Source organism: Phoxinus phoxinus (genome assembly GCF_949152265.1).
Source record: "Phoxinus phoxinus genome assembly, chromosome: 19".
In the NCBI taxonomy this organism is placed as follows: Eukaryota; Metazoa; Chordata; class Actinopteri; order Cypriniformes; family Leuciscidae; genus Phoxinus; species Phoxinus phoxinus.
Window position 1 is genome coordinate 1,922,565 of NC_136894.1, and position 26,459 is coordinate 1,949,023.

The window sequence follows — 26,459 nt, forward strand, 5'->3', positions numbered from 1 at the left end:
TACCGATATATCGTGCATCCCTACCAAAAAACAAACATTGACTTTGAGACGATTGACACAGAAGTGCTAAAATGCTTCTCTTCTCTGGGTTTTGGCCTACAAAAATACATCACTCCTGCAGCACACTATACCATATTCTTGTAGTACCGCAATTTGACTCTCCAACTGTGTGCTTTCCAGACACATCTGCTCCAACGCCCAATTTTGGCTTCATGGCTAACTCCTCGAGCACCCCAGCTTCATCCAGCTCCACCCCCAGCCTCTTCATCACTCCCACTACCTCTTCCCTGGCTCCCACCCCTGCTCCCTCAAGCGCCTTTGTATTCGGCCAGAGTTCCTCCTCTGAACTTACCATGGCAAAGACTTTCGTGTTCGGACAGCAGGACAGCCAGACCCCGGCACCTGCGGCTCCTTCTGCTGCACCTGCACCAGCACAACCTTTCCAATTTGGCTCGGGCTCAAACTCATCTGGCCCTTCTTTCAATTTTGGTGCTGTTGCGTCCTCCACCCCAGCCTCTGCCGGTTAGTTTCCCTCCAAAAATCCCATAGTGTGCTTCATAGAGCTGTCGCGATATTGTAATACCGTGATACTGACAAGCCAACCACAAAGGAATGCAAGCAACTGTGATATTTGCACGTTTTCTTTTTTCATAAGGTTACGCTTTTGTTTTGCACTTCGTCAAGTTGTATTGATTGTTACATACGTTACAAATGATAATGAGACTATTTATTAAGGGTGTCACGATTTCGATTTGAAATTGACCGAAATTAAGTCACAATCTCGAACTTCTAATTAAAAAATGGAATCGTCGATGCTGCCTCTCCCCCATGTCACGTTCGGTCGGCCTGTCAAGCGGAAAAAAAAAAACGTGTTGAAGTGCTGCGAGTCCCTCATAAGCCCTATTCGCACTGGATTAGTATTATCTAGGGACCTCTAGTCATTTGTAATAATTGCGGAGGTTGTCTGTGATCTTAATCCCATGCGAATCGGCCATGTCTGTAAATTGTAAAGTAATAATTCCCCCGCAAATGACCGACCATATTTCGCCGAACAACGACGTTCTGTGATAATATTAGTCCCGTGCGAATCGGCATCTCTGATTTTGTCCAGGTTTTGGCGGGGCTGTATATATATATATTTTGTAAAGGTATTTCTTTCCTTTGCGCCTTTTTATTAATCTTTTGCGAAGAATGGAAGCAGCGTTGGAGTGTTTTGACAGTGTTTTGGGCACTGGATCATATCGCACACCGACGCCATATACAATTTGCAGAAAAAGAGAAAGCTAAAAACCACAAGAAGAGCGAAGACGAAAAGAAAGATTAGATGGATGACATATAACAGCATGCGTGAAGTAACATACTTCTGTTTATGATATATCATGCATGCATCTAGAGACCTATAACGACAAGACATTTCCAAACAACAGCCTATCAAAAATAATGCTTAATCAAGCAAGGGAGTTTCACATCATAATTCGAGTTTAATGTTACAAATAAATCAAACGTAAACCTTGAGCTATTAGATTTTAACCTGGTGAAATGTTTATTTTTTATTTTTTATCCATCTAACCAGACCCTCAACCATACGCAAAAAGCCATCTAGTCGCCCACTAAAAACAGATTTCCACTGGGCTAAAATGAATATAATATGGGTATAAACTACAATTTTTATAACCGGGTTCCGGGAGAAAAGTCAGTAAATTCGAGTAAAATCACAGGCTTCGCTTATCCTGGCGAATGCGCCACACGAAATTCAGATGTCGGGGGGTAATTTCTAAGTCACACGAGGTCCCTAGATAATACTAATCCCGAGCGAATAGGGCTATAGAGAATGATGTGTTCGAATTTTAAAGACGTGGCGGCTTCGCGACACATAGATTTATCTGTTAAACCAACAACTGTTTGTTTGTTTTGTTGTGAACTTGAATATCATCTTCTGTGAAGAAGACTGCAGTTACAAAAGAGAAGATGGCAGGTTATTTTGCTAAGTTTCCAATTGACTGAAGATATAAGTTATTGTTACATTACATTATGTTCTTAATAAATGTTTTACATTTGACAATGTAGTGTGGCACATTGCGAACAAAGGTCAGATATTATGCAGAAAAGTCTGGTCTAAAAATTGCACAGCAACCTGTGCTTAATTTTTTTTTTTTTAAATCGAGAATCAAACCGTGACCTTAGAATCGAAAATTTAATCAAATCGAGGATTTGGAGAATCGTGACACCCCTACTGTTTATCATGGTGATTTGCACTCAACGAGCCTAAACCGGTTAGTTTCCCTCCAAAAATCCCTTAGTGTGCTTTTTAGGGCTGTCGCGATAAGCGCAATATTGTAATACCGTGATACTGACTAGCCAACCGCAAAGGAATGCATGCAAATGTGCTTTCTTTTCTTCATAAGGATACGTCCTTGTTTTGCACTTTGTGAAGGTGTATTGAATGTAGTGTTGTCAAAAGTTGCTACTTTGCTATCACCAAGTTGATACTGAAATTTAAAAAATGTGACGCTTTGAGCACTGTTGAGTGGAATCATAATCACTTCTGATTGGCCGTTGTGCTCATGCGCTCATCAAATATGTCTGTGATTAGTTACATTGATCAACGCTTTAAAAATGTTGTAAATATACATCAATGACGCTCTTCAGCGAGCGCTTGCATGATTTTTGTTATAAAAGAAAAATCGATAATTTTGACCCATACAATGCGTTGTTGGCTATTGCCACAGATATACCCGTGCGACTCGTGACTGGTTTTGTGGTCCAGGGTCACATATAACAATAGCCTAACGAGCTTAGGTTTCAGGTTTATGTTATGTGGACCCTTATTTTGACATTCTCGGTTTACTTCACTTCGTTTACTGTTTAGTTTTGGTTTTATTGGTTACTTATGTCACATTTTTGTGCCTGCTGACCACAACGTAGCGCTTATAGAAATAAACAAATGGTGATAATACCGCATATCGCGCCATGCTAAATTACCTTCACCGACAGTCTTGGTGCTTCTGCCCTTTGGTTGTCATCCTGTACAAATGTGTCTAACATCTAGTTTCTCTTGCAGCTCCAGCTCCGTCTGCCAACCCTTCCCCGTTTGTCTTTAGCTCTGCCGCTCCTTCATCTGGCTTTGGCACTGGACAGGCGCCAATCTTCGGACAAAACGCGTCCCAACCCAGTGCTCCTGCGTTCGGGTCATCGGCACCTTCGTTCTCGGCCACCGCTTCCCCAGCATCTGCATTCGGAGCCAAGTCCAATTCTGCCCCTGTATTCGGTCAGCAAGCCAATGCTACGCCTACGTTTGGATCGACTGCTGCCGCCACGGGCCAAGGTCAGAGAAACATATTTACATCAGCATCGCATTTCCTTCTAAACCAGTATAGGGGCTTTCACACTGGACGACTAATGGTTTTTGGTTGCATTCGAACCGCCAGTAGGAACTCTGAAGTGACGTGTGCCGTACTTGTGACATTTATTTTGATGCCGCTGAGAACGCCAGAGCACACAGCGCTCGCGTTCTCCTCGTTCATTAGTTTACAATCTATCGAACAGTCCTGTCCAAAGCCCTATTCGGACAGGATTGACTTTACAAGGGTAGATGGAGTAATGCAGTTGTACCACAGGACGTCTGTAATATTAATAGCCAATTCGCACGGGATAAGATAGGTAGTAAAACTAGCGGGAGTGGGAGAGTAACTCGATTTACACACCGCCGTCACCCTCCTGTCGTCATGTGTGTATTACTTTGCTTCCTGATATCATGTGCGCAAACCAAGGTTGTTATAGCTTCGCATTTTTCATCAGTTTTTATTTTTATTTCATTTTGACTTTTTGTTTTCAAATTCAGTTTAGTTTTAATTAGTTTTTAAAGTGGGTTTGCTAGTTTATTTTTTGAAAATGCTTTGTTTATTTTTTATTAGTTTTAGTCTTTTTTTCTTTTCTTTTTTTGTTGTAATTTGTGTTATTTCTTTATTACTTTCGATCTTCTTTCTGATCTGAATGGTGTGTGGAAACTCTTTGAGTTTTGCCACAGCTTTTTTAAGCGCCTACATACGCCTAAAACTGCTGAAAACTACTTTTAAACAGGAAATGACCAAAATATTTACGTACGTATTTACAGCGGGTCTATTCGCATGCGATCAGTATTACCTGAGGTCATTTCTCCAGACGGTAAAATGGTATATATGCCGCATCCTTCTCACCTTTTTTACCCCTGACCTGTTTTCATGCCTGAGGGTGGATTTGACCTACATTCCAGTAACCTAGTTATTTGTACGCATCTCTAACGGTTACTCCATGTGTTATATTTGCAGGAGGGTTCCAGTTTGGCAGCACTGGTGGGTTTGGAGCGTCGGGGAGCAACAGTAATGTGTTTGGTTTCGGGGGGGCAGCAGCTCCAGCAACTCCTGCCGCCAGTCCGGCGATGCCGGCGCTAAACCCCACCGGCGGAGGCTTCAGCTTCGGCCAGACCCCTGCTTTTAACATTGGGTAAGAGGAGACAAAATTGTGAAAATGGTATATTATTATTTCATATTATATGAAGGCTACAACTAATTATAAAAAAAAATCTATATATAATTTTTTTTATCAATCTATTCATTTTTTTGGCCCGACAGTGGAAATAAAGTATACAGTTGAATCTCGAAAAATTTAAATATGGTGCAAAAGTTTATTTATTTCAGTAATTCAACTTAAAAGGTGAAACTAATATATTATATAGACTCATTACATGTGAAGTGAGATATTTCAAGCCTTAAATTATTTGTTATAATTTTGATGATTATGATTTACAGCTTATGAAAACCTTTTCACAATATTCTAATTTTTAATTTGGCGTTTTCATAAGCTGTAAGACATAATCATCAAAATAACAAATAAAGGCTTGAAATATCTCACTTTGCATGTAATGAGTCTATATAATATATTAGTTTCACCTTTTAAGTTGAATTACTGAAATAAATGAACTTTTGCACCATATTCTCATTTTTCCAGTTTGACCTGTATATAAATAATCTAATTAGTCAGCGTTTTCTTTGGTTAGCTTACCAGTAATTATCTGTAACTTCTGCTTTTAATCTTTCAAACCCACAGGTTTGTTGAGAAATGCATTTTATTAAATAAATATTAATACGTTTAATGACTTTTTTCCAACGTTCAATCTATTGATTCTCTCCTTTCTTTCTTTCTTTTTTGTTGGATTATTCGATTTAATGTATTGGTTCCACTCTCCCTCCCCGATAAATGTATCAATTTGTAGATTATTCCTTTGGTTAACTTACCAATAAATAACCAACAAAAATGATTATAATAAATATAAAATATTTAATTCTCTGATTTATTCTTTTTTTTGTTACCCCCCGCGTAGTCTTTTAATATTTCAATGTATTTGCAGGTTTGTTGTGAATATGGTATATATTAAAAATATTAAAATATAGAATGTTTTATAAAAATATATATATTTATATATAAAAAATGTAATTTTTTGTGCTTTATAATTTATTTGATCTCTATAAAATGCATTTGTCACCAACAGAAAACCAAGTTTAATCGTTTGACCTTTCACCCTAACAGGTCAGGAAAGAGTCCTTTCACACCAGCACCACCTGCGCAGAATTCAATCGCTGGACGCAAGATCAAAACGGCTGTTCGCCGCAGGAAGTAAACGCTGGAGGAGATCGCTCGTGGCTTTGGGTGTAGACTTTCGGGACAAACACTGAAGTACTTAGTATTTTGAGCATGGCACTGCGATTAGCTCATAGTGCCAGGAGATCTGATTATTATTTTTGTTTTGCTATGGAGGTCATTGATAAACTCAACGGCGAACACTGGCCCAAAACAAAGAACCTAACCAAGACTTAAAGATGCAAAATTACACATTACAATCAAGAACCTTTTAAACAGGACAAATCTTTGCAGCGTCTGCATTGTGTGCAGGATTTGCATTTTCCTTTTGTAAGTAAATAAAAGAAATGAGAGTTCAATGATGCTCTGAAGAAAAGTATTGACGGGTTGCTTACGCTTGGGTTGACGTCACATGGGCTGAGACGCAGGCCATCCTGAAAAGAATGGTGTGTTTCCATGTACTGAATGACCCGTGTGTGTTCCTGGTTCGCAGGTTGTGTGTGTGTGTGTATGTGTGGTTTCTTTTGTACGTGCTGAACTGTTTGATGTTGAAACGTAGCCTGAGTGCCGACTGATGTGAGAAGCAAAATGAATGTTTTAAGGAGTTGGAGTGACGCCTCCACTGCAGAGATTTGCAGGCAAGGAAGAAAAAGGAAAAGTCCTCAATTCTTCTTCTTCTTCTTCTCTCTAAATCTGTAGTTCTGAATCTGTTCATGTTCATCTTGTACACTTTATTTTCTTATGTACTCTCTTATTTTGTCCACCCCTCTTAATTTGACCCCACTTTCTCTCTCAAATTTTTTTTCTGTCTCTCATTCTTCAACTTACGCTTCTGAATCAATTTAATTGGCCTTTTGAATATTATTAAAAATTGTAAATAGTGACTTTTTTTTTTTTTTTAATCTGTGAAGTTTTGTGTGTTAAACCAGCTTTTTATTTTTATTTTTCTCTTTTTTTTTCAGTGCTCTTGTCTTTTAGAAATTATTATGTAAAGCCCTTAATTTCAAAGTTGCCCAAATCCATTTAAAAGTAAAACTTAAATGCAAATTGGGGATCCTTTGAAGACTAAAGGAATATTGGCTTTTCTGATCCACTTTTGTTTGGACCAAAACCAGTATTGTAAAAAGTGTTAAGTATATATTTTTCTATATCACTTGTTTAAATGGACTTAGGGTGACTTTGGATAATAAGGACGTCTACTTAATTTTAAAGCCATGATAATTATTACTGGCTGAGTGATAAATAAAACCATGGGTAATTGCCATCAATAAAACTGGAGTTGTGAGTGTCTTTATACTATTAAAGTCTACATGTGATGTAGTTGCTAATCCTGATTTATGCACACACAGGTTTGTATATGGATTTCTGTAGTTTTGTCTCTCCGGCTCAAAACCCAGCATTGGCTTTTGTCTTTAGTATTCTGGGTTTCAGGATTTTACTTCATCATATACTAGCGCAGGCTGAGTTGTCAAATCTGTGAATGATCTTTCTCACAGTTTTGCATGTTTTGGGTTGTATATGCCCTTCCAAACCTTTTTAAACAGTTAACACAGGGATAGTTCACCCAAAAATGAAAATGTCATTATTTACTCTCCCTCATGTCGATCCAAACACGTAAGACTTGAACTTTTTGGTAAAATCTAAGAGCTTTCTGTCTCCTTTGACAGCTAAACATGCCTAAATTCACTCTGTTCATCATATAAACATACATTTTGAACTAAAGATCATTTCATATGGATTAGATTTAACTTTTTGAAGCGTCAAGTGGTAACGTTAGATGCGTCGATGTCAATGGAGGGACAGAAAGCTCTCAGATTTAAAAGATGTTGTGTTCTGAAGATGAACGAAAGTGTGACGGGTTTGGATCAACATGAGGGTGAGTAGTCTTAATTAATGACAGCTTTTTAATTTGTGGGTGACCGAGATTCACGGTCCGTCACCATTCACGTTCATTATGGAAAACATACGCACAGTAAATTAATGCTGACTGATGCTCTTATTCTGCCTTGCATTTTTGTGATCTATTTTTTTTTATAAATTTAAGTTAAATTATTTTCCAAATACGTGCTACATGTTTATTTTATTTATTTGTGAATTGGTTGGAGACCTTTATTTTGACGTTTTCCTCACTTCCGGTTGCAGCCGGAAAAGCGTCTTTGTTGTTAGAAATATGACAGAAAAATAGAGGTATGTTTTACGTTGTCTCTGTATGCAGGTAATATTTTCATTACACAGTATTTGAATCCTCTATAACATGCGTCATTTATTATAAATAAGCTATTGCTAACATTGACTCTAAAGCAATTATTTCCGTTATCTTGTCAGCGAGGTGGAGTCCGATCAAATTTAACTTCCTTATAACTTCAGACAGAAGTTAACCGCATTTAACTTTAGCATACATTCTTAGTCTTAACATTAGTGGCTATTCTCGGTTGTTACATATTCAAAAATGATATACACACACTCTTGTTAGCGCACATATATATGGATGTTTGTTTAGTAGTTAATAGTATAGTTTTGATAGTAAAGTGATGTTCATAATGATACTGGTATAACTTAGTTCTTTACATTAACTAATATAAGAATAGTTCACCCAAAAAATGAAATTTATGTCATTATTTGCCATGTTTTATTTTTTTCTAAACCTGAATTGCTATTTATTAGTGCTGTCAAATCAATTAATTGCGAAAAAATCGCGTTTATATATATTAAATATATATATATTAAAAATGGTTTATATAATGTGTCTATATTATTATAAATGTGTCTCTCTCTGTGTGTCTGTGTATATATACAGTATATACACAGAGAGACATATATATATATATATATATATATATAGATATCATATATAATTCACATATATTGCATTAACACCAACTTTTATGTTAGATGTGATTATTTGTGATTAATTGAACTGACAGCACTGCTATTTATTAATTTTGTATGCTAATTTTGTATAAATGTTTTATGCTGCTACTTTATTTAATGAGTGATAAATGGCCCACAATTACTTTTCTTTGTGTAAAAATGAAGCATAGACCTTATGTTGTGTTTTTGTGTGGAGCTTTTTGTCACCTAGTATTGTTCCTTGAATCCTCACACTTGCTCTTTATATGATTGCAGGCATGGTGTTTAAAGAATTGATGACAGCTGGAACTAAAGAGGTGCGTGATGGGAAATCAAGAGTTCGAGGAGGTGTTTGTGGCTGTTATTCGACCAAAGAACACAGCCAGCCTTAACTCCAAAGAGTACCGAGCTAAATCTTATGAGGTGAGATGAGCTATAGATAATGCATTGTGCTTACAATTCATCCTGGATATGTCAATGTTTAAATCTGCTTTACCACACAGATTTTACTCATTGAAGTTCCCCTGGAGGGAAAAGAGAAAAAGCGGAAGAAAATTCTTCTTGGGACCAAAATTCAGGCCGACAGTGACCGGACGAAGTCAATTCTGGAGTATGTCGATGAAACCACGAAGCCCATATCCAATAACCAGGGCATAATAGGTAAGTGGTCGTTGCTGGAGGTGTTTGGTTTCAGAAGCTCGTCCTTCAGTTCTACGGCTCAATAATCGGCTGTTAATTAGCTGCACTAACGCATATATGTGATCTGTGCTGCAGGGAAACGTGTCGTGCACATGAGGAAGTTCCAGTTAGATGGGAACAGTGAGGCCTCGTTATTTATTGTGCCAATTAATGTCAAAGGTAAGAATGCACACACTCTCATTGGTGGCCAAAATGTCATATGCAAATTAAAGCATATGATGTATGTATATATATATATATTAGAGCTGTAAACGAATATATTACATAATAGATGTGTGTGTATTGTGTATAATTATTTTCTATATATAAATACACACACATGCATGTATATATTTAGGAAAAAATTGTTATTTATATATAAAATAGTTATTTTTATATATAATATAAATCATATAAAAGTATATAAATGCGAATATTTCTTAAATATATACATGCATATGTGTGTATTTATATATACAAAATAATTATACACAATACACACACATATATTATGTAAACACAAACTTTTATTTTGGATTCGATTAATCGCGAAAAGTCACCAAGGCTGCAATTATATGATCAAAATACAGTACAAAATGTATTTTTATATATATTGTAAAATGTAATTTATTCCTGTGATCAAAGCTGATTTTCAGCATCATTACTCCAGTCGTCAGTGTCACATGATCCTTCAGAAATCAGTGTAATATGAGGATTTGCTGCTCAGAAGCATTTTTATTATTATAGGAAGTTCAAAGTATTTGTAACAATGTTCTTTACTGTAATTTTTTTTTAGTCCTTGCTGAATAAAACCTTTAAAAAAAAAAAAAAATCATACTGACCCCAAACTATAATATTTACATTTACTGTGAGATTCGTAGAGTGTAATGTCACAAGGCAGTGAATGCTGAAGTGAATACGGTCTGTATACCAATATAGAAAACAGCAAGTGTGTTTATCACCCTGGGAGCCCCAGTTTCTACTGCCTTCAGGACATCATGCGCGTCTGTAGTGAAACCAGTGCCCATTTCTCCTCCGCCACCTCAAAGATGCTCCTCGCTCTGGACAAGTAAGTTTGAACATCATCACTGACCACCAAAGTGTCTGAAAATCATACAGGCGTTTTAAGCCAAAATGGGGGTCAACCGTGAACAAATTGCAACAGAATCAAACTCAACTGATTTTGTATCCTCAATATGTCCTAAGGAAAAAAAAAGCCAGAAGAATCCCATTAGGGGAAAGTTCAGAAAAAGACCCAAATATATCCTATTCATACGCATATTCATTATTTTTCTCACATGAATAGGGTAAAAAATTTAACCTTTAGATATCACCATAAAAATCACCATGAGTTGATTACTTATATCAAGACAAACATGGAATGGAACCCAATTAATTATTATTGCAGAGATGGGTCTGTGGGTCCGTGGGTCCCAGCCCCAAACCCCATCTCTGCAATAATAATTAATAAAGGCTGTTTTAAAGCACTTCTTCCTGCCTCTATGTATTTATGCTCATGGGTAGCCTAATTGGGTTCCATTCAGACCTTAACATTTAGTCTTTTACTGTTATATGTCAACAAGACAGTGTTTAGATCTGTTGTGGTATTTATGCAAATTAGCACATCTGTAATTAGATTATGCACCGTTTGTCCATGTTAACAAACCATTAAAAAAAACTTGTAATACATTTTTTGTTTGTCTTGATAAAAGTAATCAACTCATGGTGATTTTGATGGTGATATCTAAAGGTTACATTTTTTACCCTATTCACGTGAGAAAAATAATGAATATGCGTATGAATAGGATATATTTGGGTCTTTTTCGGAACTTTCCCCTAATGGGATTCTTCTGGCTTTTTTTTCCTTACTCTGGACATATTGAGGATACAAAATCAGTTGAGTTTGATTCTGTTGCAATTTGTTCACCCTTTTTTCCTAAAACGCCTGGACACAAGAAACACAACAAACAAACAAAGTGCAATCCAATACAGTCCTGCATGTCTTGAGTTATTGCCTCTGTTTACGTCAGGTGGTTAGCAGAGCAGCACGCTGTGCCTCACGCCATCCCTGCACTCTTCCGGCCGGCTCCGGTGGACCGTGTGAAGACTAACGTGAGTAACCCGGCGTATGCCGTGGAGAGCAAGCAGCCCGACGGCCCGCTGCACATGGGCTACACGGCGCTGGAGATCAAGAGCAAGATGATGTCCCTGGAAAAAGCTGACTTGTGCATCCAGAACCCGCTCTATGGGTCAGATCTGCAGTACACTAACAGAGTGAGGCTTTCCTTTATGATGATAACCAGAAAAAGTTGCATTTATAGACTCATTATTCAACACTACCGTTCAAAATTTTGGGTTATCAAATGTTACATTAATTATAACATTACAAAACATTTCTATATCACATAAAATGTCCTTTTTGAACTTTCTATGCATCAAAAAAATCCTGAAAAATATGCATTATGGTTTCCACAGAAATATGAAGCAGCACTACCGTTTTCAACATTGATAATAATAATCAGAAATGTTTCTTCATCATATTATACTGATTTCTGAAGGGTCATGTGACACTGAAGACTGGAGTAATGATGCTGAAAATTCAGCTTTGATCACAGGAATAAATTACACTTTACAATATATTCACATAGAAAACTGTTAATTAAGATTGTACAAATATTTCACTGTTTTTACAGTAGTTTTGATCCTATAAATACAGCCTTGGTGAGCATGAGACACTTCTTTCAAAAGCATAATAATAAAACAAAGCTTTGAACGGTAGTTTATATAAGATTATGCATGTTGTCAAATTATACTCAATAGTCGTTTGTCATGTGCAATACCTTTTTAATTCATATTTTGAATGCATAACAAGATTTGAACTCTTGCCTAAAGGTGGACAAAGTCATCATCAACCCTTACTTTGGTTTGGGAGCGCCAGATTATTCCAAAATCCAGATTCCAAAAAGAGACAAATGGCAGCACAGTATGACCAGCGTCACTGAAGACAAGTCAGTATATATATTTTACGTTTACTATGCTGATGCTCTGTGTGTTACATTATTAGACTGCTAATAATCAGACTTTATCAAATACTATAACAAAATGCCATAATCATTTGTTAACAAACAAGTATTCATTACTTCAATGAGCTCATTGTTTTCCGCCTTAAATTATTAAATTGTTTAAATTACGGTTGTACATTTTTAGCTAACTATGATTTGTATATGTACATTTCTGAAATGCATAACTAAGACAGTTCCCTCTGATAGCAGATCACTCTAAATTGTAATGTGGACTCATGCATTTTCTGTAAAGCTGCTTTGAAACGATGTGTATTGTGTAAAGCGCTATACAAATAAACTAAATACTAGAAATACTAAAGCTATCCATTTTAAAATATCCAAATACATCATGTCGACTACACTATACTGACTACAAGTAACTTTGCATGTACTTATTCTACTAACCCAGACCCTAAACTAACAGTCTACTAATACTCTGAGTTATTGGACCATCAAAATGACTCTTATTAAAGATTTTTAAATATCTTTATATATTAGGGCTGTCAAAAGATTAATCGTGATTAATCATCCAAAATAAAAGTTTGTGTTTACATAATATATGTGTGTATACTGTGTAGAATTATTTATATATATAAAAACACACACAATCATGTATATATTTAAGAAAAATTGGTTATATTTATATATAAAATATTTATATATAATATAAATTATATAAATGTATATACAGTATATAAATGCAATTATTCCTTAAATATATATACACGAATGTGTGTGTATTTATACATAATAATTATACACAGTATACACACATATATTATGTAAACACAAACTTTTATTTTGGATGATTAATCACGATTAATCTTTTGACAGCCCTAATATATATATATATATATATATATATATATATATATATATATATATAAACCATATAATATTGTTAATAGTGTGGAATGTTAATTATGTAAAAATCTATATTTTATTATGTATAAATAGTTTGAATGTACTTCTACTAACCCAAACCCTAACCCAGCAGTCTACTAATGCTCTGAGTAACTGGACTCTCAGAATGAAGTGTGGTTCCTCTGTGTGTCCTGTAGAGAGCGCCAGTGGGTGGACGACTTCCCTCTGCACCGCAGCGCCTGTGAAGGAGACACTGAGCTCCTGGCCAAACTCCTGGACAGCGGCTTCTCCGTGAAACAGCTGGACAGTGACCACTGGGCACCCATTCATTATGCATGCTGGTATATATCAACTTCATGTTTCGTTAAGGCCACATCCACACGAAGCCAGAGCTTTCCCTTTCCCATCTTTTCCCCCCCCCCCCCAATCGTTCTAAAACAAAAATTCTGTAAACACGGCGTCATGTCAAGAAATATCTGCATACACACGAAACCGATGTAACCGACTCAAAACTATGTAGTATACATGCCAGACCTCCACTTTCATCAACTCAATGACACCATGACACCAGTATGCTTTTCCTCTGACGTCAGGCATGGGAAGCTGGAGGCCACCAAGCTTCTGCTGGAGAAGGGGAACTGTAACCCCAATCTGCTGAACGGCCAGCTGAGCTCTCCTCTACACTTCGCTGCCGTCGGCGGGCATGCGGAGATTGTGCAGATTCTTCTGCAGAATCCGGAGATCGACAGAGTGAGGAATACAGTCTTTATATTTCATTGCCGTGCGCATTTCCCCCAGATTACTACCTTCGCCTTCACTCTCATGGTGGATTCATCTTTAAAAACACTTAATTTAATCATCTCAAAATTAATTTCCATTTTTAAATACTGTACATTACAATGTGATGGCCAAATTCCTTTGTAGCATTTTAAAACAACATTTTATTCGTTTTTAGTATTTTATATTTTACTTGTTTAGACAAAGTAGTGCAGAATGTTTGCTTGATCGAGTTTTTGTAAGAGTAGAATATATATTTTTTTAATTATATTTAGTTTTTTTAGTTTTTGTTAGAGAAACTTTAAAAACCTTACAGTTTTGTATTTATTCATTGAGGTGTGTGTGTGTGTGTGTGTGTATATATATATATATATATATATATATATATATATTTATATATATATATATATATATTTATATGTGTGTGTGTACATGTATACAAATTTTAAATAATAACTTATTAAATATTTTAAAATATATATATATATATATATTAAAAACATATAATATAATATTGTTAATACTGCGGAATGTTAATATTTGCAAAGAAAAAAAAAACTATATTTTTATTATGTATATATAAATATTAAATTATATTTAAGTAATTTTGCATGTATTTATTTTATAGTTATTGGACTACCAAAATAAAATGTAATGACTCTTATTAAAGATAAAAAAAATTAAATGTGTGTGTTTATATATATATATATATATATATATATATATGAACATATAATATTGTGGAATGTTAATATTTGGAAAGAGATTTTGTAAAAAATATAGATTTTTATTATGTATATATAAATATTTAACTATATTTAAGTAACTTTGCATGTACTTATTCTACTAACCCAAACCTTAACCTAGCAGTCTACTACTACTCTAAATTAAATATTAAATTATATTTAAATTATTAAAAAATATATAGTTTATTATTTATATATATATAAATATTTTATATATTTATATATATATATATATATGCACACAATAAATAAAAAATAAATAAAAATGAAAGGTTCTGTAATAAAAACATTTATATAAAGATGCTGTCCCTTGTCATTTTAAGCACATTGAGGACCAGCAGAAACGATCCCCGCTTCAACTCTGTGAAGAAAACAAGCAGAACAACTGGGAGGAGACGGTGAAACTCCTTCAGCAAGCCAACAACAAACCAGTGAGTGTGAAACTGCAGTTCTGCTTCAGCACTGTGACGTGAAGTCCTGCTAAGCGGCACGTTTGCCTGTGTTTCAGTACGAGAAGGTGAGGATTTACCGCATGGATGGATCGTACCGCTCCGTGGAGCTGAAGCATGGCAACAACACGACAGTGCAGCAGATCATGGAGGGCATGAGACTCTCGCAGGAGACACAGCAGTACTTCACCATCTGGATCTGCTCAGAGAACCTCAGTGAGACCACCACACCTGACGAGTGCTGTTAGAAGTATCAAGTCGGTACTGACATTTTAAAAATGTGGCGCTGTTCAGTGGAATCATAAACACTTCTGATTGGCCGTTGTGTTCACGCGCTCATCGGATATGTCTGTGATTGGCTACAATGATCAGCGCTTCCCTTATCCATCACTTTTTAATGGACACCCTGCAGCCAATCAGATTCGAGTATTCACTTTGTTGAATTGTTTGTTGAAATGAGACCTGGAACTTCAACTCTGAAAGATTTCTTTGAGACCTGACCCAAGGACTTTGAATTTGCCATTGTAGCCAATCACAGACATTTCTGATGAGCTCGTGAACACAACGGCCAATCAGAAGTGTTTATGATTCCACTCAGTGCTCAAAGCGTCACATTTTTTACATTTCAGTAGCGAAGTCGGTACCTTTGCCAATGCCAACACTACACCTGACGGCTCCTGAAAAACTCAGATATCTGATATTACTTCATGCTTTTCCTCTGTCGTGTTGTTCAGGTCTGCAGCTGAAGCCGTACCACAAGCCCTTGCAACACTTACGGATCTGGACCGAGATCGTGACCGATCTCACGGCTCTCGATCCACAACGGGAAACTCCACAGCTATTCCTGCGCAGAGATGTCCGGCTGCCCTTAGAGATTGAAAAAAAGGTTTCTGCCACACCGTCAATATCTTTTCTCAATTTTTACAAACGTCCCTTTCAAGGAAACTACTTACTATTCCCTAAAAGTGTTTTTGTGAAGAAAAAGTACATACCGTATTTTCCGGACTACAAGTCAAAAAATGCGTCATGAAGAGGAAAAAACCATATATAAGTCGCACTGGACTATAAGTCGCACTGGACTATAAGTCGCACTGGACTATAAGTCGCACTGGACTATAAGTCGCATTTATTTAGAAATTTATTTCACAAAATCCAAGACCAAGAACAGACATTTAATCTGGAAAGGCGAGTTATTCAGCTCCACAACAGCACACAGAACAATAGCTGAATAGTGTCCGGTGTTTTAGCGTAACACATTAACAGTTATTCAGCTGCACATTAGCATAAAGAACATACATTAGCCAGCGAGTCCAGCAAGTTACCGGTAAGCAAGTTCACCAAGCTCCCGATCTCACTCCTCAACACTGAATCCATTGAGTTCTTCCTCGGTGTCGCTTCTGAACAACTCCGCTAACTAGAGCGCCCTCTCGCGGCTGTAGACGGTAATGTTTTCTCTTGGTTCATCTCAGTCAGCATGAATTAATTTTTATATATAAGTCGCACCTGACTATAAGTCGCAGGACCAGCCAAACTATGAAAAAAATACGGTACTTTTGAGTGTGTAGCAGAAGAGTAGACATGCTTTGGGTCAAGCCGTCGGGCAGTTTTTGTGCGTCGGCTGACTAAGTTGTCCACCGTCGGCTGAAATTGGTCCTCGTCGGCTTTTTTGGGGCCGATTCGACATGTTGAATCGGCGTCGGTGAGAGAGAACTCTGATTGGCTGTTCAGTTTAGTGAACGAGTCAGTGCACGATAATAATAGCAAAACAGCGAGCAAAGAAGTCAAAACGGTACAGATAGGCTGTTCTAATGTTGCGTCATCTTACTTGAGCGAATATTTCAATATTAACATCAGAATGGAATAAAGAAAGTGTTTAGCAGGATTGATATTCAAAACGGTAAGCACGCACTGCTTTGCTTATGGTTTGTGTATCTGCGGCGTCAGTTTCCCTTTTTGAATGACAAATATAGATTACCGTATTTTCCGGACTATAAGTCGCACTTTTTTTCATAGTTTGGCTGGTCCTGCGACTTATAGTCAGGTGCGACTTATATATCAAAATTAATTCATGCTGACTGAGATGAACCAAGAGAAAACATTACCGATGAGATCGCGTTAAAGACATTTTTAAATAAACGAACGAAAGTCTTACGTGTAGGGCTGCATAGCGATTAATCGCAACTAATCGTTTGCAGAATAAAAGTTTTTGTTTACATCATATATGTGTGTGTACTGTGTAAAATAATTATGTATTTATAAATACACACATATATTTATAAAAATATTTACATATTTGTATTCATTTTTATATTTATATTAATATAATTTACATTATATAAACCCGTAATTATAAATACTTAATATATAAATAGATTTTTTCCTTAAAATTATACATGCATGTTTGTGTATTTATATATACATAATTATTATACACAGTACACACATATATGATGTAAACAGAAACTTTTATACTGCAAACGATTAGTTGCGATTAATCGCTATGCAGCCCTAGTTACGGGGTTGAAACAACATGAGGGAGAGGAGTTACTGACAGAGTTTAAATTTTTAGGTGAACTAACCCTTTAAAGTCTTGTTCTGCATTTAGCTGTGAAATGAATGCAAGTTTCCCCCTTAGGTTGAAGATCCGCTGTCCATCCTCATCCTCTTTGATGAAGCTCGTCACTGTCTCCTCAAAGGCTTTCTATCCACGTCCGACAGCAAACTCATCACTCTGGCCAGCCTCCTCCTGCAGATCATTTACGGAAACTACGACAGCAAGAAGCACAAACAGGGCTTCCTAAAGTATGTAGTCCTCACCACCACATATGTGCCTCTAGACCACAAACCCAGTCTGGAGTCGCACGGGTATATCTGTGGCAATAGCAACTATACATTATATGGGTCAAAATTATCCATTTTTCTTTTATGCCAAAAATCATGAGGATATTAAGATCATGTTCCATGAAGATATTTAGCAAATGTCCTACCGTAAATATATAAAACATGTATTTTTGTGAGTGAATGCAGCACAATCGTGAACATAAATGCACAACTTTAAAGGAGATTTTCTCAATGTTTACATTTTTTTGCTCCTCAGATTCCAGATTTTCAATAGTTGTGTCTCGACCAAATATTGTCCTATCCTAACAAACCACACATCAATGGAAAGCTTATTTATTCAACTTTCAGATTATGTATACATCGCAATTTCAGAAAATGTACCCATGTGACTGGTTTTGTGGTCCAGGGTCACATATTGACAATTACTGTTTTCAGTGTTAGTGGTTAAGGACATGGGAATATGTTTTGTTTAATGCAGTGAGGAAAACCTGAAATCCATCGTTCCAATCTCAAAGGTCAAGAGCAAAGCACACCACTGGACTAACAGGATACTTCACGAGTACAAGGTGTGTTTATTTCACATCATGCTCATCATGCACACTACTGGTCAGTCAGATTGCATTAATGTTTTTGAAAGAGTCTCTTCTGCTTACCAAGGCTGCATTTATTTGACAGTGAAATAATTAAAAATAGCTTATTTATTCCTGTGATCAAAGCTGAATTTATCATCATTACTCCAGTCTTCTGTGTCACATGATCCTTCAGAAACCATGATTCTTTGATGATTTGAATGTTTAAAGTAGGAATCTTTTGTAACATTATAAATGTCTTTACTGTTACTTTTGATCAATTTAACAACATCCCGCTGGAAAAAGTATTAATTTCTTGGTAACACTTTACAATAAGGTTCATTAGTTACTATTAGTTAACTACTTTAGTTAATATGAACTAAGAATTAACAATAGTTCTACAGCAGATATTAATCTTAGTTAATGGTAATTTCAACATTTACTAATACATTATGAAAATCAAAGGTTGTATTTGTTAACATTAGTTAATCCTTAAAGACCTAGAACATTTTTGGGGCACCTGACTCGCCGGTTCTTTTCTTTGTTTCTAACTCATTATAGCAGTCAGCATCAAGTGCCATATATATAATGTTAAACAGGAGAACCTGAAGTTTCCATCTAACTCATTTAAATTCCCAATTTTACATTAATTTTGACTTGGAATGGATGAATTTACCAGATTTAAGAAAAACGGTAGCACATTTTTAGTGATTTTTTTTTTTTAACTCAACTCAAACAAATCCTCCTGAAGTTTGTTTTTTTTCCTTTAGAAAGTTTTACTTTGATATTCTAGATATCCAGATGAAATTTTGACTACATGTAACAATCCCTAAGCAAGTTATAGCCATTTATTACAACATTATTATAGGCGATTTTCAGTGAAAAGCTGGTGTGTGTTTTTCAATTTACTGACAAAGTAGATGTCCAAAAAAGTTCAGGAAGTAAAATAAATAGAAAACATTGTAATAGAACACAGAAGCAAAAGTGACATATATATATATATATATATATAAACCAATCTGGGCATGAGGATGGGACTAAGCATCAACACTCATTCCCGTTTGGCTCAGAGAAACAAACCACATGGGTTTCTATGACGAATCAATGCTGATCAAAACCTGATGACGCAATCACATTCACTACGGAGCATCCAAACGAATGAATGTCCAAACGTGATTACACATAACCCGATACCACATGAAAGCCGCGAATCTCCTCTTTCCGAGACTTTTTAAAGCATACAGATTGGATTAGCGGTTCAAAAGTTATTAAACATTTAAGAGCAATAGTTATTTTTATAAATATCTTACTGACACCCAAACTTTTGAATGTTGGTCTCTATGTATAAATGTTGTTATTGGTCTGATTCTGCTCTGATTTCCTCAATTCTGTGTGTGTGTGTGTGGTGTGTGTGTGTGTGTAGAGCTTGAGCACTAGCGAGGGAGTGAGTAAAGAGATGCACCACCTCCAGAGACTCTTCCTGCAAAACTGTTGGGATATTCCCACATATGGAGCGGCTTTCTTCACGGGACAGGTGTTCACCAAGGCCAGCTCCAGCACACACAAGGTCATCCGAGTGTATGTGGGTGTGAACACCAAAGGCTTGCATCTCATGAACATGGAGACAAAAGTGAGATTTAATTCATTAAATGCTAATTACTTCGCACGGGTATATCTGTGGCAATAGCAACTATACATTGAATGGGTCAAAATTATCCATTTTTCTTTTATGCCAAAAATCATGAGGATATTAAGATCATGTTCCATGAAGATATTTAGTAAATTTCCTACCGTAAATATATAAAACATGTATTTTTGTGAGTGAATGCAGCACAATCGTGAACTCATATAGACTCATTACATGCAAAGTGAGATATTTCAAGCCTTAAAGGAGAACTCCAGCGCAAAATGAACCTTTGGTCTAATTACACAGTTACCTAGTCAACCGTTATCTGAGATTTGTTTTCATGATTATCGAATGTAAATAGTTTTATCTCTAAAAACAGTTTAGCCTATAACGCTAGTATAACGCTAGTATAACGCTAGTATATGGGGCGTAGAGTAATGACAAATAAAAATCGCTTGTTAATACCACTAACAAGGCTCAAAATAGCCCCACACTAACACGGCAGCATAATGAGGGTCCCTACATGCAAACCGAAGCATTGAGAACTTTGACAGTGTCCAGACAGTTTAATAAGAAGATATTTTATACATACAGTCAACTTCACATATACAAGCAGAAGCCATCTTAGAAAAACAGACTCGATTAGTCGATCAACGAAACGCCGATCTAAATGCGCTGGACCATATGAGATTCTACACAGTTCAGCGCATTTAGATCGGCGTTTCGTTGATCGACTAATCGAGTCTGTTTTTCTAAGATGGCTTCTGCTTGTATATGTGAAGTTGACTGTATGTATAAAATATCTTCTTATTAAACTGTCTGGACACTGTCAAAGTTCTCAATGCTTCGGTTTGCATGTAGGGACCCTCATTATGCTGCCGTGTTAGTGTGGGGCTATTTTGAGCCTTGTTAGTGGTATTAACAAGCGATTTTTATTTGTCATTACTCAATGCCCTATATACTAGCGTTATACTAGCGTTATAGGCTAAACTGTTTTTAGAGATAAAACTATTTACATTCGATAATCATGAAAACAAATCTCAGAGAACGGTTGACTAGGTAACAATGTGTAATTAGACCAAAGGTTCATTTTGCGCTGGAGTTCTCCTTTAAATTATTTAATCTTTTAATCCTTAAATTATTATACCATAATCATCAAAATTATAACAAATAAAGGCTTGAAATATCTCACTTTGCATGTAATGAGTCTATATAATATATTAGTTTCACCTTTTAAGATGAATTACTGAAATAAATGAACTTTTGCACGGACAGATGCTTTTACGTGGATTATGTCCCTCAAATCTTTTATATTTTATACATCAGGTGCTTCACCTCAGTCTGGAATATGGGACATTTATCTGGCAGCTCGGTCAGGCCGACCAATACGTCCAAATACACAGTCTAGAGAACAAGAAGAACTTCGTCGTACACACCAAACAGGTACGAGTCTCTCTCTGCGTCTCTCAGTCATGTGACCGCGTGAGTTTACCGTCTTCCTGTTCTCTCTCCAGGCCGGCCTCATCGTGAAGCTGCTGATGAAGCTGAGTGGACAGATCACACCGAACGACAGAGCGGCGTCAGATAAATATGCTTATGGTTGAGCTTATCACAGATGTCTTCGCATTTTGCCTTTTTTTTGTGTGCAGTCGTTTTGATTTTTATGCTATTTTAAAACTGACTAAGAGTTGTTTTTACCAAAAGAAGATATTACGTATCATCATGAATGTTAACCTAATTTACCATGTTTATTTTCTTACTTACTGTATATGGTATTATGCATTTTATAACGTCATAAATATGTGCTTTTAACAGTTTTTGTAAATATGAATGGCCATTTTAATAAAAAAGCTCATAAATTATAAAAAAAAAAAATTTCTCAATTAGTTTGAAGCCGTTTTTTATCCACATGCAAATCAGTAAATATTTTATTAATATAATTTTTTACAAACAAATTCCATGACCTTTACAGTAATTTAAATGTAATTAATGTGATCATCAAAAGTAATTCAGACCAATTTGTGAATCTGTTAGACTGACGATGTTATCGTTTTTTGGTTCAAATAATATAATGTTTGAAAAACAAAATATTTTTGGTTACACTTTATTTTCAAGATGTCCGTGTTACAGTGTAATTACACATTGAAATACTGAGAAATAATAATGAATTGCATGTACTTACAATAGGGTGTGGTTAACGTTATTTGCATGTAATTATGCACAATTTATAGAAATTACTATATTATGTAACGGATAACAAGGACATTGTACAATAAAGTGTTACCATTTTTTTATTTAAGATCTATAATCGCCCTTTATAACTCTTAGACACACACAAGAACGTATCAATGTTCCTGTGCAGATTTACAGTATTGAAACTGATGTTGTTTCGGAGATAAATGGCTTTTCTGAATTATTTACATTTATGGCAGACGCTTTTATCCAAAGTGACTTACATTGCATTATCCTATACATTTATACATAGGTATGTGCAGTCCCCTGGGATCGAACCCACAACCTTGCGTTGTTAATGCAATGCTCTGACCACTGAGCTACAGGAAAGCTTTATAATTATATCTTTATTATAATTTATTATCACGCCTCTATAATATTGCACTACATCTTTGCTCTATGGCCAGACAAATTAATCTAGTTTTCATGTACGGTCCACTGAACGCATGCACGGTAAAGGTTAGAGCATTTCAAACACACATCCAGGGTTGGTTAATATATAATTTGCATAATCTGGATGCACATTTTATGGATGCACTGAAGTTCAATATGTAATCCATAAAGCCTATTTGTGCTTTTTGCGTTGCGTGCACACATTATGTCTCCCGCTCAGCTTCCATTAGTGATGCATTGACAGGATTTGTGTCTTTCAATGCATTCCCCCGTTCCTTTGCTCACTTATTCCCCCGTCGCAGTCGTTGTCCAACAGAAGACCGAACACTAGACTTCTGTTCCTGTTACTCTAGAGAGAGAATGAAAAGATTGTTCCCGGCCTGCCAAACCGACATGGATTCTCCATTCCTCTGAGGATTCCTTCTCTTCATCCACTAAAGTGATAAAAACACTCAAAAAAACTGAGGTACACGTTATCTGACTTCTCAACGGAGATCTTTCATCTGCTAAAGCCAGTGTGAAGCTCCGAGAGAACTTGCAGAGACACTGATGCCTCACTGAGATCTTTCTCACACCGTTCCTCACACAATGCCTGAATGGGGCTTAGAGAAGGAGAAGGGGAGGGGAAGCTTTTCACTTCTTCAAATCTGCAACAATAGTCTTTGTCTGCAATGTCCCTCCATTCTTATTGGGGTTACCGAGGGGTGGAGGGGCCCGGTTGCCATGGTAACGGTGACAAAACAAGCCGGTCCCAGAGCGAGAGAGAGAGAGACACACAAAAACATGCTTCAAACCCGGGACGGGATCTCTGTATCAATCTCTGCAGTTAAGTTAGAGGAGACGTGTGTGCCACAGGAGGAGGAAGGAAGAAAGGATGGATGGGTGGAAGAAAAGCCGATGAAAAGTACCGGAGCGGTATAAAAGAGGGACGTTTGGACCAGGACTCGTCTGGATATCATGATGAACTCCGACACTCAGTACGAGGACTCTGTGTCTGTCATGGTTCTAGAGAACATCAAGAACAAGCTTTTGCACGCGTTCAGGACGTCAGCCGAGCCGAGAGCGTGTGCGGAGACTGATGGAGCCGCTCCTCCGGGCGGGAAGAGCTTCCAGGTCAACGAGGAGCTCCGGAGAGCCAAGATCGATGGAGCCATTACTTGGTTACGGTCAGAACTGGTGAGTTTACAAACTACTGATGTTTTTACGTCCTCTGTGACGCGTTAGAGCGGGTGTTGGACTGTGTTCGTTTTATTTTGTTGTTAGAAGCACAGATAGACAGACAGATATATAGAGAGACAGATAGACAGACAGACAGATAGAGGGACAGACAGATAGAGGGACAGACAGAGAGAGGGACAGACAGATAGAGGGACAGACAGACAGAGAGACAGACAGACAGACAGACAGATATATAGATAGACAGACAGAGAGAGAGACAGACAGAGAGACAGACAGACAGACAGATATATAGATAGACAGATAGAGGGACAGACAGAGAGAGAGACAGACAGACAGAGAGACAGACAGACAGATATATAGACAGACAGAGAGAGAGACAGACAGACAGAGAGACAGACAGACAGATATATAGATAGACAGATAGAGGGACAGACAGAGAGAGAGACAGACAGACAGACAGAGAGACAGACAGACAGATATATAGACAGATAGAGAGACGGACAGACAGACAGATATATAGACAGATAGAGAGACGGACAGACAGACAGATATATATATAGACAGACAGATAGAGGGACAGACAGAGAGACAGACAAACAGACAGATAGATAGATAGACAGATGGACAGATATATAGACAGACAGAGAGACGGACAGACAGACAGATATATATATAGACAGACAGATAGAGGGACAGACAGAGAGAGAGACAGACAGACAGAGAGACAGACAGACAGATATATAGACAGATAGAGAGACGGACAGACAGACAGATATATATATAGACAGACAGATAGAGGGACAGACAGAGAGAGAGACAAACAGACAGATAGATAGATAGACAGATGGACAGATATATAGACAGATAGAGAGACGGACAGACAGACAGATATATATATAGACAGACAGATAGAGGGACAGACAGAGAGAGAGACAGACAGACAGAGAGACAGACAGACAGATATATAGACAGATAGAGAGACGGACAGACAGACAGATATATAGACAGATAGAGAGACGGACAGACAGACAGATATATATATAGACAGACAGATAGAGGGACAGACAGAGAGACAGACAAACAGACAGATAGATAGATAGACAGATGGACAGATATATAGACAGACAGAGAGAGGGATAGATAGATAGATAGATAGATAGATAGATAGATAGATAGATAGATAGATAGATAGAGGGACAGATAGATAGAGAGATGGACAGATGGACAGACAGACAGATATATAGACAGACAGACAGACAGACGGAAAGACAGACAGATCTGTATATATGTCTGATGTGTGTCTCTGATGGTCCTCAGCTGGAGATGCGTTCTCAGGATCGACGGCTCGCTCAGACTCTTCTGGGACTTAATAAGGAGATCCAGCGACTCCGACGGGAGAACGGGTCCATGCTCGTGGACTCTGACAGCAATGACCTCTGACCCCACAGACAACAATGACCTCTGACCCACAGACAGCATTGACCTCTGACCCACACAGACAGCCATGACCTCTGACCCCACAGACAGCCATGACCTCTGACCCCACAGACAGCCATGACCTCTGACCCCACAGACAGCCATGACCTCTGACCCCACAGACAGCCATGACCTCTGACCCCACAGACAGCCATGGCCTGACCCCACAGACAGCAATGACCTCTGACCCCACAGACAGCCATGGCCTCTGACCCCACAGACAGCCATGGCCTCTGACCCCACAGACAGCCATGACCTCTGACCCCACAGACAGCCATGACTTCTGACCCCACATACAGCCATGACCTCTGACCCCACAGACAGCCATGACCTCTGACCCCACAGACAGCCATGGCCTCTGACCCCACAGACAGCCATGGCCTCTGACCCCACAGACAGTCATGACCTCTGACCCCACATACAGCCATGGCCTCTGACCCCACAGACAGCCATGACCTCTGACCCCACAGACAGCCATGACCTCTGACCCCGCAGACAGTGTGTGAGGAGAGACAGAAGGAGACTCTCCTCCGCTGGTTCTCTGAGACCCGAGGCTCATCTTCACGTCTTCAGGGAAAAGACTCTGAAGGCATTTTCATGTACGCAAAAAACTTGACCAAATATCAGGCAAACTGGTGTTCAGATTTACATCCGCAACAACAGACAGCCCTCTTTACAGCCGGCATGAGCACGGTCAGATCACAGCACTGGACCACTGGTGTACACACCAAACACATGTGAACCCTGGACGTGTGTGTGTGTTTACAGGATACACACGCATGTGAGGAGGACCTCAGAGAAGCCTTATAAAGGCTATAGTTGAGACCTTTTTTTAATTTTTTATAAATATGCTTGAGATAGAAACAAGTTCTATGATAAATTTGTCTACAGAAGATGTAGCTCATATTTGTTCTTGCTATTCATGATGTTGTGTGACTATATGACTGAAAACCCAAGTGTTGATGTTTTTTTTCAGCTTTGAACATATGTATTGAATAATTAGCATAGCAATGTGTGCATGAAGCATGTCATCATCTGTTTATTAAAATGTCTTGATGATTAAAACTTGAAATTATTACTCTCAATATTGATCAGGATTG

The 26,459-nt window shown here is 37.4% G+C and overlaps 3 protein-coding genes across 6 annotated transcripts in view; all 3 read left to right on the forward strand.

The window, feature by feature from the left end:
* The window catches only part of nup153 (nucleoporin 153), a 31,289-nt gene extending 24,330 nt beyond the window's left edge, over window positions 1-6,959 (forward strand). For 2 of the 3 annotated variants that reach the window (XM_079590742.1, XM_079590741.1), the window contains exons 19-22: window positions 181-522; window positions 3,062-3,325; window positions 4,308-4,482; window positions 5,566-6,959. In XM_079590742.1, the coding sequence (XP_079446868.1) occupies window positions 181-522; window positions 3,062-3,325; window positions 4,308-4,482; window positions 5,566-5,656 (872 nt within the window). In that variant the 3' untranslated portion in view covers window positions 5,657-6,959. The remainder of the gene's footprint in view (window positions 1-180; window positions 523-3,061; window positions 3,326-4,307; window positions 4,483-5,565) is intronic. The other variant, XM_079590743.1, reaches the window with a different exon arrangement.
* Window positions 6,960-7,750: 791 nt separating this feature from the next.
* Window positions 7,751-21,943, forward strand: krit1 (KRIT1 ankyrin repeat containing). 2 transcript variants are annotated; one of them, XM_079591758.1, is made up of 17 exons: window positions 7,751-7,803; window positions 8,743-8,889; window positions 8,970-9,126; window positions 9,241-9,324; window positions 10,084-10,213; window positions 11,175-11,418; window positions 12,037-12,152; window positions 13,268-13,411; window positions 13,664-13,820; window positions 14,917-15,024; window positions 15,102-15,258; window positions 15,777-15,928; window positions 17,678-17,844; window positions 18,362-18,449; window positions 19,876-20,082; window positions 21,406-21,522; window positions 21,594-21,943. In XM_079591758.1, the coding sequence occupies exons 2-17, from the start codon at window positions 8,791-8,793 to the stop codon at window positions 21,681-21,683; spliced, it is 2,217 nt and encodes a 738-aa protein (XP_079447884.1). In that variant the 5' UTR covers window positions 7,751-7,803; window positions 8,743-8,790; the 3' UTR covers window positions 21,684-21,943. The 2 variants fall into 2 exon arrangements, with proteins under 2 accessions (XP_079447884.1, XP_079447885.1); XM_079591759.1 differs by having other exon boundaries at window positions 7,760-7,831.
* Window positions 21,944-23,206: 1,263 nt separating this feature from the next.
* aard (alanine and arginine rich domain containing protein) lies at window positions 23,207-26,442 on the forward strand. Its single transcript, XM_079590994.1, has 2 exons — window positions 23,207-23,880; window positions 25,201-26,442. The coding sequence occupies exons 1-2, from the start codon at window positions 23,662-23,664 to the stop codon at window positions 25,321-25,323; spliced, it is 342 nt and encodes a 113-aa protein (XP_079447120.1). The 5' UTR covers window positions 23,207-23,661; the 3' UTR covers window positions 25,324-26,442.
* Window positions 26,443-26,459: the final 17 nt, after the last annotated feature.